Raw genomic sequence first — 11,780 nt, 5'->3', positions numbered from 1 at the left:
CTTGGGATCTGGGGGTGTACGAGTCTTTGCAGAGCTCCTGGGGCTGCCCCATCTCCCCCCAGCTCTCCCCACCCCCCTTCGACTTCCCGCGCAGTGTTCAAGATAAGGATCTAAGACTTTTTGCCCGAGTGAGGGTCTTCGCACACGCTCCATTCATTCCCTTTTCTATCCCCCTCTTTTTTTTATTACTTATTTCACCAAATCGGGTGCACACTAGTTTTTAAGGCTGGAGGTTCTCGAGCGCTTGCTGCCAAGGACTCCCCCGCCGCCTCCCCCGCTGATGGAGTCCGAGATGCTGCAGTCGCCTCTTCTGGGACTTGGGGAGGAAGATGAGGCCGACCTTACAGATTGGAACCTACCGTTGGCTTTTATGAAAAAGAGGCACTGTGAGAAAATTGAAGGCTCCAAATCCTTAGCTCAGAGCTGGAGGATGAAGGATCGGGTAAGTGGATTCTGACGGCGCTCCTGGATCTTGGTAGTTTTTCCAGCGAGGAAAGTTCAGAGCCAGAGTGTCCTTGGGGAAGCGCCTTCCACCCCCGCTCCTCCCCCGACATGTTGCAAGTCAAGTAAAAGGGAAAACGCATCTTAGACTCTAGTTTTTAACTGAGAATGGAAAAGGCTCTTTTAGTGATTATTCACTGGGTACCGCTAATTCAATTTAAACTAAGTTCTAATTCAGACAACAAAAGTGAAGCAGATTTGAAAATCCTGCAATTGCAAGTGTTTGCATGCTCTTTGATATACTTGGTGCTGTTCAGACTTTGAGGAAAGATGACTGGGGATATAAACTAATACTTGCACCCACGTGGTTAGTCTACTCCCCCCCCCCAAGTTGAGTGAAGTCTAATGTTATACAGTATGCTGGAAACAAGATTATTGGAAAATGTTCAGCTAGTAACTTATTAATGTAAAGTTATTTTAAAGTTACAATGAGTTTCGCCATTGTCTTCTAAACGATTTGCCTTGAATCCGAACTTCACACCTTTTGTGTGGTTTCACGTTGGTGTAACTTGGAGGTAGACTTTCTTCAATAGTGGGGTTAGGGCATGATGGGTTGGGACTTGGGTCCAGGCTTTAGGGGGTCCCACTGGTGCTGGAGTGTGGGCAGTGACTCACAAGCAGCTGGTAGAAAAAAGAAAGCCAACTGTGTTGAACGTGTGTGATTAATCAACAATGTCAACTTCCTGGTCTTCAGAGCAAAAGCATGGGGCCGTCTCATCCATGCACACTTGTCATTCGTCTTTTTGTAATTTATTTTCTCTTTCAAGGCTGCCTTTATTTATTTGAACATTTCAGAGGTGTAAAAAGGGGAAGCTGGTGTTATAGTATGGTGTGATTTGCTCTAGGCTTATGTGTATGTTTTTGGAAGAGTCTTGTTTTTTAGTGTGTGACGTTGAACCTGTGTAAGGTTCCACTTGTGGTAATTCTGGCTAGCCGGTCACTAGTAATCAGTTATTGATTTGGCTTATTTTTAAAAGGCTAGGGAAACGAGTTTCACCCAAAAGTAGCTTAAAGTGTAAAATAAATGGTCATTGGGAGAGGTTGTGTGAAGTCTGTCTTGTGGATATCTTTAAGGATCCCTGGTGGCACAACAAAGCCCTGGTGGTGCAGTGGATAAGCGTTCGACTGCTAACCAAAACGTCGGCAGTTCGAATCTACCAGCCTCTCTTTGGAAACCCTATGGGGGCAGTTCTACTGTGTCTTATAGGGTCGCAGTGAGTCAGAATCAACTCGACAGCAATGGGTTTGGGTTTTTTTTGATTGGTGGCACAACAGTGAAGTGTTGGGCTGCTAACTGAAGGATTGGCGGTTCGAACTTACCCATCGGCTCTGAGGGAGAAAGACCTAGTGATCTGTTCCCATAAAGATTACAGCGTAGGAAACCCTGTGGGGCAGTTCTGCTCTGTTCTGTAGGGTTGTGATGAGTTGGAGTCGACTTGAGGGCGTACAAGAACATGGACATCTTTAGTACTAATTATATATTTGAAAACTTATGGTTGCTGTGTATATGTGAGAAAAAAATATTTTTAAAGCAACTCTGTTTAATCATTTTTTTTATTCTATTTGGAGGACGCTTTTTTTTTCTCTTGAAATGTGGTTCCCTCTGCTACCCTAAACCTATGTTCAAACTGTTCAAAACTGCCTAGTGGATATATTTTGATCTTTTAAGGAGCCCTGCTGGCTTGGCTGCCAACCGAAAGGTTGACAATTCAAACCCACCAGCCGCTCCACAGGAGAAAGATGTGGCAGTCTGCTTCCATAAAGATTACAGCCTTGGAAACCCTATGGGGCAGTTCTTTTCTGTCCTACAGGGTCACTATGAGTGGGAATTGCCTTGATGGCAATGTGTTTGGTTTGGTTTTTGGCGTGACCTTTTTTTTTAAAAAAAATTGTGCTTTAGGTGAAAGTTTATAGCTCAAGTTAATTTCTCATACAAAAATTTATACATATATTGTTTTGTGACATTAGTTACAATCCTCACAATGTCACAGCACACTCCCCCTTTCCACCCTGGGTTCCCTGTGTCCATTCAACTAGTTCCTGTCCCTTCCTGCCTCCGGACAGGAGCTGCCCGTTTGGTCTCGTGTATCTGATTGAACTAAGAAGCACGCTCCTCACATGTATTATTTTTTGCTTTTTGGTCCCGTCTGAAGAGTGGACCTCAGGAATGGTTTCAGTTCTGGGTTAACAGAACATCTGCGGGCCATAGTTTCGGGGATTCCTCCAGTCTCTGTCAGACCATTAAGTCTGGTCATTTTATATGAATTTGAGTTCTGCTTTGCACTTTTCTCCCTTTCCATCCGGGAGTCTCTGTTGTGTTCCCTGTCAGGGCGGTCATTGGTGGTAGTTGGGCACCATCTAGTTCTTCTGGCCTCAGGCTGGTGGAGTCTCTGGTTTATGTGGCCCTTTAGTCTCTTCGGCTAATACTTTCCTTGTGTCTTTGGTGTTCTTCATTCTCCTTTGCTACAAGCGGGTTGGGACCAATTTGATTTGACCTTTTAATTAAAATGTTAATTTGTGAACAATAAACATTCCCTAATAAAAGAAAGAAAAGTTCTGTGACTCTGAGTAACTAGTGACATTGCTGCTTAGAAAGGAGCCAGGGAAGAAATTTATTGTATCTTACCTTGGTGAGTTATTTAAAGAAGAAAATCTACAGCTAACAGTTTAAGTTAAGTTTGTGAGAGTTTGACATCTTAAAGAGTCCTTGAAGTCCCTTTCCTCTTGTTAGACACTGAGGGGCCTTCTCAGCACACCCTTCTGAGACAAAGTTCAAACTCAAATGGTACAAAGAGCAGGAAGATAACAAAGATAAGTGCAGTGGGCCCAGCGTAAGAAGGATAACAGCACAAGGTAGATATAAATGGCAGCTGACGTTTGACTCAGTGTTTGGTGGGCTTTCTGGAGGGTAAGAACAGTGACGGGGAGGGGGTGCACATATCGAATCTGAAGGAGGCAGCTGGACCTTGGCCCTGTCTTTCTTTCCCTTTGTGTTTTCATCTCTCTTTCCTTCCCTTCCCTAGAAAACTTTTTAATGTGAAGTCTTCCAATTTTTAAACACTGGAATGAATTCAGATAAAACAGACCCCATGTTACCTGAGTTGACGTCTGCTCCATGATGACAATTACAGGCGGCTGCTCTGATTCTAGGAGTCTTGAACACATAGGCATCCAGGCCACACCGTCACACCGTACTGGATGTGGCCGTCAGTAGGCTAAGGGGGCGGTGTTGTCGAAAAGCCTATATGGGCCTCTTGCACTACACCAGGAACTGTGTAGACCAGCTCTCCCAGCAGGCCATTGACTACTCCAAAAATGCAAACCCAGTCTTTGTTTCTTCCTGTGATGAATGTGTAATTCCATATACTTTTATTTCGTGTGTATATTCATGACTACTTACTGGTGTCCTGTTTAGGGGAGTTGTTATGGAGTCCTAAAATTTACATCTCTACCAAAGTTTACTGAAGACTCCAAGAAGTTTACCTGCCGCTCAACATTCCACATTCTTCCAAAGTCCTGCCGCAGCCCCGTAGGGATTCCCACACGTTTCGTTTCATTGGTCCTAGTTTTCAAATGCCGTTGTTATTGTGGTTTCATTGTTAAGTTACTGTTAGTTTAGTACCATTATTATCAAATTTGTTTGTTGCTTGGTTAATTCTACAATGTGTAGTGAATGATACCTATACACGTGAACAGTGCTTTTGCCTTGGCATTTTCTAGTAACTAGACTTATACATGAATTGCGGTTTAAAATGAGTCGTCCATATACCTCTGGCTAAAACAGCTGTGTATATATCTCCCCCATTTGTGTTTTCCTGTCATACTTTCGAGTTTCCACAGTTCATTTTTCCACTGGAAAGTGGGGCAGGTGGGGACAGTCAGTCTCAGATGGCGCTTGCCTTGCAGCCTTGCATGTGTGGAGTGGAGTCAGAAGAGCTTGATGCAGTTGCTCTAAAAATAAAACCCTGGGACAGACACACTATATCTCCATGTGTGTATGAGCTGTAACTATGAAACCATGAGGAAGCACATTCCCTACCTCCAAGCCATCTCTAGACTTAGCAGCATTGCTTTGTAGCCATTCTTTGAATTAGTCACAGATGAAGCAGAGTAGGTACATTGAACTAATACTTGGACCGTGAAGTGATTAGGTTGTCCTGTGAGTGAGGGTAAATAGTAATACTGTAGTTGCTGGCCCTCGCTCTCTTCTCCATCTGCTGCAGTTAGGCCTCGCTCTGCTCCACCGAGACTGCCTCGACATGGCCATCGTTGTTCTTAACTGTTGTCGAGTAGATTTGGACTCGTGGCGACCCCATGTGACAGAGCAGAACTGCCCCATAGGGTTTCCTAGGCTGTAATCTTTATGGAAAGGAGCACTGGTGGTGCAGTGGTTAAGTGCTCAGTTGCTAACTGAAAGGTCAGCGGTTCGAACCCACCAGCTGTTCCGTGGGAGAAAGACGTGGCAGTCTGCTTCCGTAAAGATTTACAGCCTTAGAAACTCCATGGGGCAGTTGTACTCTGTCCCTTAAGGTCGCTATGAGTTGGAATTGACTCAGCAGCAGTGGGGTTCATCTTTATGGAAGCAGATCGCCAGGCCCTTCTCCAGCAGAGTCACTGGGTGGGTTCGAGCCACCAGTCTTTCAGTTAGCAGCCGAGTGCATAACCTGTGCGCCACCAGGGCTCCTTGACATGGTCATCATCCCCTGGGAAATCTGAAGGCTGCTCTCTGTCCTGACCTTATCTGACCTCAGAGCAGCACTCCACATAGCTGACCACCCCCTCCTTCAAGAAGCTTGTTCCTCGCTTGCGCGTCTTCATAAAACTCCGGGGTTTCCTCTTAGATCACGAATTGCTCCCTCTCTGACTCCTCTGCCGTTTGACCCCTCAGTGTTGGTGTACCCGAGGGCTTGATCTTGATCCCCTTTCTCTTTTCTACATAGGCCCCTCCCTAGCTGGTCTCATCAAGGCCCGTGGTTTTAAATGCCATCTGTATGTGGTGAGTGACTCTTTAGTTGTGACCTGTCCTGGAAGTCCCCATTTCTGATAGCTAATTACCTACTTTGCCTCAGCTTTCGCCATCGCAACACACAGTCACCATCATTCACTCACTTGTTTAAGCTGTAACTCTGGAAGTTATCCTTAATTCTTTCCTTTCCCTCTTCCCGGCCCAACCAATTCATCTGTTCCAGCTGCTGTCAAGTCAACTCTGACCCATGGTGACCCCACGTGTGTCAGAGTAGAACTGTGCTACGTGGGGTTTCACTGGCTGAGTTTTTGGAAGTAGATCAGCAGGCCTTTCTACCGAGGTGCCTCTGGCCTGGAGCCCCCAACCTTTCGTTAGCAGTAGAGCATGTTAACCATTTGCACCACCCAGGGGAGCCAGCTCATCAGCAGAACCACTTCATTCCGTGGGACCCTCGTCCAGGCAACCGTCACCTCCTGTCTAGGTGACTGCAGGAACATCCTGACTGGTCTCCCTCCATCCACTCTTGCCTTGTAGTCGATTCTTCACAGGGTGATGAGAATGGTCTTTTAAAAACGTGAGCAGCCGCATTCCTTGCCTACTGCCCCCTCCACAGGCTTCCTCCGTGCCGAGTGAAATGCACGCTCCTCGCCGTGGTCCACAAAGCCTGGCAATCTGGCCCACCTGCCTTGTCTGCTCCTTGGATGGGAATTCCGGAGTGCCCTTCTCTCTGGCGTCTGCACACCTGTCTTTCTCTTGTCTGCACCCAGGCTCTCAGTACCGTCCTCAGAGAAGCCTTCCCTGGTCACCTGGGCCAGTGCAGCTCCCGGGTCGCTCTTGGTCACTCTTTATTTTTTGATATTTTTATCCACACCTTCTCCCCTGGAAGTAAGCTTTCTAGCATAAAGCTTGTTGATGCTAGTACGTAGGACAGTGCCCGCCGGCCCGTAGTCGATAAAAGTGTGTTGACGAGAAAGTGAATGGTTTACGTCGGGCTTTCACATCGCTCCTGGCTTTTAAGGCTCAGCAGCGCACTAAGTTGGTGAGGGGTGATCGTCCCCACGCTACTGGTGAGGAAACCGAGGCTTTGACGAAATGGCTTGTCCAGAGGGACGTGGGCAGCGGTGGGAGGAAGTGGAGCTGGACACAAAGCCTGGTGAGAAAACAAGCCAGCTGCACCTAGCGTCTCGGCTGAAGGGTTCAGGCCGTTGAGGGGTCATGGGGCCAAAACAAAAATACAGAATGGGAGGATAATTCGGAGGCGGATACAAAAGTAGGCAGCAGGCCAATGTTAAGCAGACGGAAAATAATGCCACTGGTATGGCTTAGCCGTCTCCAAGGTCACTTCACGGTCTCCAGGGCCTTCCTGAGGCCGTTCGGGGGGGCTGCAAGGTCAAAGCTGCCTTCATAACAGCGCTGAGCTGCTGCTGGCCTTTCCCACGCATTGGTGTCTGCGCTGATGGTGCAGAAGCTGTCGGGGAGAGCTGCTGGCGTCTGGTGGGAAACAAGGCAGCGGCGCCAGGCTGTGCTAGTAATTGTTTGCTCCTTTGCTGTGCCTTCACAGTAACACTACAACAACAACAAATCCAGTTTCACTTGAGAATGCTCTTGACGAAGCGGGAAAAAGTATTCCTATTAAATCTCCACTCTTCCTACCCGCCCTCTTAGTACTTTGTGTGATGGCAAGGGGCATTCCCATAAGCCTGCCTGTGGCGTTCCCGGTCTGATGGGACCTGGAGGAGAGGCGCTTGTGGGCTGCTTGCTGAACTGGCTGCTCCTTTCTGGGAGCTGTGGCCCGGCCTGAAAGAGGGACTGGCAGCCCGACTCTGGGGGCTCAGACCTGGTGTTTGGCAGACACTGTCTGACAATGAGTGGAGTCAGTCTGTCACTTCAAGGAAAACAGCTGACAGTCTTTGTTGCCAGTGATAAAATCTGAGCTTTTAAGTGAAAATTAGAGCTTTGGAAAACTTGTTTCTGCCACTGTGAGCTTGACAGCTTCCCAATACTTAAGAAACTTTTCTTATGAGAGCACGGCGGTATTAATGAGTGTGATTCTTCTCTGATAGTGCAGAATGAAATGTGTCAACACTGGGAGCATCTGCATAATTCAGTGAACCAGTGTTACCAAACGGTCAGTCCATGATGTTACAATCCATGAGATTGCTGTCCGGTTGATGCCAACGCCCATTCACAGCTAGACCAGTGGATTTTAATGTAACAGGTTATGTAAAGCTCATTGACACGGTTTCAGATAGGTTAATATTTTGTTGTATATGCTATGCAGATAGACTGCAGCAAACCTAAACTCTGTTGAGTTTTGATGTAATATCAAAGTAGAAGATTCACAGTTATCTGAATGTTCTGATACCCCTGTCTTTTCTAACTACGTATCTGTGTCAGAGCAGGTTTTCTTCCTATACTTTAACCACAGTGACATCTCTCAGCAGATTGAATGCAGAAGCAGATCTGAGGATCTAGCTGATGTCTATTAAGTCAGACATTAAAGAGATTTGCAAAAATGTGAAACAGTGCCACTCTTCTCTCTAACATTTTAAAAAAATAGTTATTTTTTCATAGAAGTATGTTAACATGTAAACAAACAAACAAAACTCAAACCCATTGCCATCAAATTGATTCTGACTCATAGCAAGCCTATAGGACAGAATGGAACTGCCCCATAGGGTTTTCAAGGCTGCCATCTTTATGGGAGCAGACTGTGTCACTTTCTCTTGCGGAGCACCTCGTGGGTTTGAACTGCCGACCTTTCGGTTAGCAGCCGAGCGTTTAACCACTGTGCCACCAGGGCTCCTTTTTAACATATAATGAGTCTACAATTGTCATTTTTAAATCAATTAATAAAGACATATATAATTTTTTTGGTTTTTAATTTCTAATATGGAAAATAGTGATAAATGTAACTCATAATAAAAAGCTCTTTGGGTCTTCAGTAGTATTTTATTGTTGTAAAGATATATAATACAACATTTGCCAATTCAGGATTTTTCCCGTGTATAATCGAATGATGCTAATGACATTAATCATGTTGTGCAACGACCACCAATATCCATCGTCAAGCTGTCCATCACCGTAAACAGAAACTAGTGCTTCTCCTCCCCCAACCCCGCCCCCGGTAACCACTCATAAACCTGGGTCTCAGTACATTTGCCTGTTCTAAGTATTTCATATAAGTGAGATCATTCAGTAATTTGTTTAAGAGTGCAAAGGGGTCCTGCTATTAAAAGTTTGAGAATTGTTAGTGTGGTTAAAAGACAGTGGGCATCCAGTTGAAATTAAATCAAGAAGAAAGGCTTGAGGATATTAGCTGCTGGCAAAAACGTCACGCAGGAGCCTGGATGGGAATTAGACAGCAGGCGTAAAAGGATCTGGTTCACTCTTCCCTGTCTCTTTTGCGTAGGGCTGCCGGGGCCTCCCGATGAGCTGGGAGTATTGCTCAGCACTGGTGTGACCACCGGGAGGCGGTTGCCTTCGGTGTGGCCATATTGCCGTCACTACGCCTCTTGTGGTCCCGGGCTTCTTGCCTGCTGTCCTGGAGGCCCCCTGCTCACCCATGGGGTCCCGTTTTCTGTGAGCGGAGGAAGACCACCCCACCCAGTGCAGCCAGGAGACGCGGCTGGAGGACTTCATCCACACCACGAGCTTATTGCTCACTTGCGGCGTGCTGCGCTCCCCAGGACCCTGTTGTCTACGGAGACACAGCCCTGGCAACACCTAATTATCACACACTCATCTAGGTATTAATGTGAGATGACTTTATTACCCAGAAAGCCTTGAATTTTCATGATAGCCTGGTTTTATATTAAATAAGTAAATCATTGGCACTGAGCTACCTTTATAAAACATAATGAATCATTCACATTGACCGGAATGAACCCTCTGGCAATCACTGACTTGAATGTGGTTGAGGATGGGGAGCTGCTTACGGATTTAAGCAGGGGGATATCGTTCTTAGATCTATGTTTTGAAAGATCTCGTTGGCTGTGGGTGGAGTGGAGGGTGGTTTGGAGAGGGGTGGGACTGGAGATAGGATCACTGACCAGCGTGGTGTTTCCATAACCCGGGGGAAAAGATGAACACCTGAAAGAGGTGTCAGCTGTAGGGATAGAGAAAAGGGAATGGTGTCTACTGATATGAAGCAGGTGGAGTCGGACGTGGGGATTGAAGAGTGGGAAGGTTTCTAAGTGGCGACAGCGTGGCTAGGACAGCTGTGCTCTGTGTGCAGTCAAAGCCTGTGAACTCTTCATTAGCTTGTCCTGTGATTCTCAGGAGTCACAAAGGGTCCGTGTACACAGGCTTGTTTTTAAACCTGCTTTTAAAAATGTGCTGTGTTCCATTTTGAACAGTGTGTCATGGAAGAATCCTGAAATGGGTGAGAACATTTCCTCCTCATTATCACCTTGTAAGAATTCTAAAGCTAGAATTTTAACAAGATAGCATGTGGGTTATATATAGATGGTGTCCTACAGGTTTTTGACTCGATCCATCTTTCATTCAGAAGACATTAAACAAGAACTTTGGACTTTATAGTGTTTGTTTTGATAGAGTTAGAGTTTGACACTTTTTTAAAAGTCTAATTAAATACATAGAAAATTCCATTGCAGTAAATATATGGCATTATATGTAATGCCTTAAAAATGTTCTTAAACCTTAAACTTGTCAGGTACTGCTAGGGGCTGCTTTGCAGAGAATTTTGTGCCTTTAGAGACAGAACAGGAAACATCTAAGGAGGAGACAGTCCTGGACAACAGCTTTCATTTTACCTAGCCATCAGTATTTTTTTTTTTTATATGTTTTTTTTGTTCTTGACTAGTACTATTTTGTATTTTTAGATTTTGATGTAATTTCAAACTTACGGAAAAATTGCAAGCATAGTATAATGAACTCCCTTATACCATTTATCCAGATTCACCAATTGTTTGTATCTTGCCTCATTTGCTTTATCATTCTCTATTTATATATGTAAATACATGTATTTTTTTCTGAACCATTGAAGAGTAAGTTGGGTATGTTGCTTCCCTTTGTCCCTTAAATATTATGTGTGTGTCTGCGAAGAACAAGAGTATTCTCTTACATCACCACAGTACAGTTATAAAAATCAGAAAATTTATCATCCATATAATACTATTATCTCATCCACAGTTCATATTAGAATGTTTTCCTTTGTCCCAATAATGCGCTTTATTAGCAATTTCTCTCCCCCCTCACCGATCCAGGATTACGCATTGCATTTTGTTGTCATGTCTGTGTAGTCTCCTTTAAGCTAAAAGGGCTTCTCAGCTTTTCTTAGAATTTCTTGACCTTGACATTTTTGAAGAGTACAGGGCAGTTATGGGGAATGTCTCAGTGCAGTTCTGCCCTGTGTGTCCTCATGTTCAGGCTCAGGTCACACGCCTTCGGTAGGAATGCTGTTGAGGCAACGAGCCCTTTCCAGTGAACCATCTCAGAAAGCCTGTGACGCTGCCTTCTCTCAGTGTCGTTAGCTTTGGTCATTTTTTATTTTCTTGCTTAGTGGTGAGGCCCCTCAAGTTGCCTCCTGCGGCCTTTTGATCTGTCAGTTTTTGAGCACTTTCTTACTTTCTGGCACAAGATGCCCCAGGCTCATCTTGTGTTTTTCAGACCCCAGCCCTTGAGTCAGCCATTTCCCCAAGGAGTTCTGGTTCCTTTTAGTGGAGAATGGTATTTAGAAGCCAAGATCTGGGTGCTGGGTGTGCTCAGTGCTCCTGGGGTATCATTGCTTGTAGGCCCTTTCAGCAGGAGAGAGGATAGAGATATCCATATCTATCTATATTTATGTCTGTATTTACTGCTGTATATTAAAACCCGTGAATTCATACAGATATCTCCAGTGCCATTCCATTACCACAGAGTGCATTCTATTCTTCTTCCTTTCCATATTTGTCACTTTCTTCCCCAAAAGTGAAAAACCACCATCCCCATTTAATTATTTGTTCAAGCCTGGAGGGCACAGATGGGAGTTCCCAAATGCTTGACCCGTATCAATTGGGAAAGCAAACTACTAACTAGAGCTTGGTATTTATTTACATTGTTTCCGAGGTAAACTTCCTGTTCAGTGAAATGCACAAATCATAACTATTAATTTCTTTATGGTATCTAAAAATAAATATCAGAGCCTTGCAATGTTTTGTGGGGAAATCATTATTTTTACAAACATTTTATTACCAAATATATGGCACTGAGGATGGAATTGTGTGGGCCCTTGAAGAACTTATATCTTATTAAGGAAAAATGACATCCTTATAAAAAGTTACATTGAAGCACAGTGCAGTAATTATCTGCA

The 11,780-nt window shown here is 44.9% G+C and overlaps 1 protein-coding gene across 1 annotated transcript in view; it reads left to right on the top strand.

Annotated features, from left to right (window-relative positions):
- Nucleotides 1-226: 226 nt before the first annotated feature.
- RPTOR (regulatory associated protein of MTOR complex 1) overlaps nt 227-11,780 on the top strand; it is a 425,613-nt gene continuing 414,059 nt past the window's right edge. Inside the window, 1 exon segment of the mRNA XM_023729162.1 lies at nt 227-442. Coding sequence (XP_023584930.1) covers nt 281-442 — 162 coding nt within the window. The 5' untranslated portion in view covers nt 227-280.

This window comes from Trichechus manatus, unplaced genomic scaffold (assembly GCF_000243295.1).
Source record: "Trichechus manatus latirostris isolate Lorelei unplaced genomic scaffold, TriManLat1.0 scaffold00028, whole genome shotgun sequence".
NCBI lineage: Eukaryota > Metazoa > Chordata > Mammalia > Sirenia > Trichechidae > Trichechus > Trichechus manatus.
This window is presented reverse-complemented; position numbering and strand designations above follow the sequence as displayed.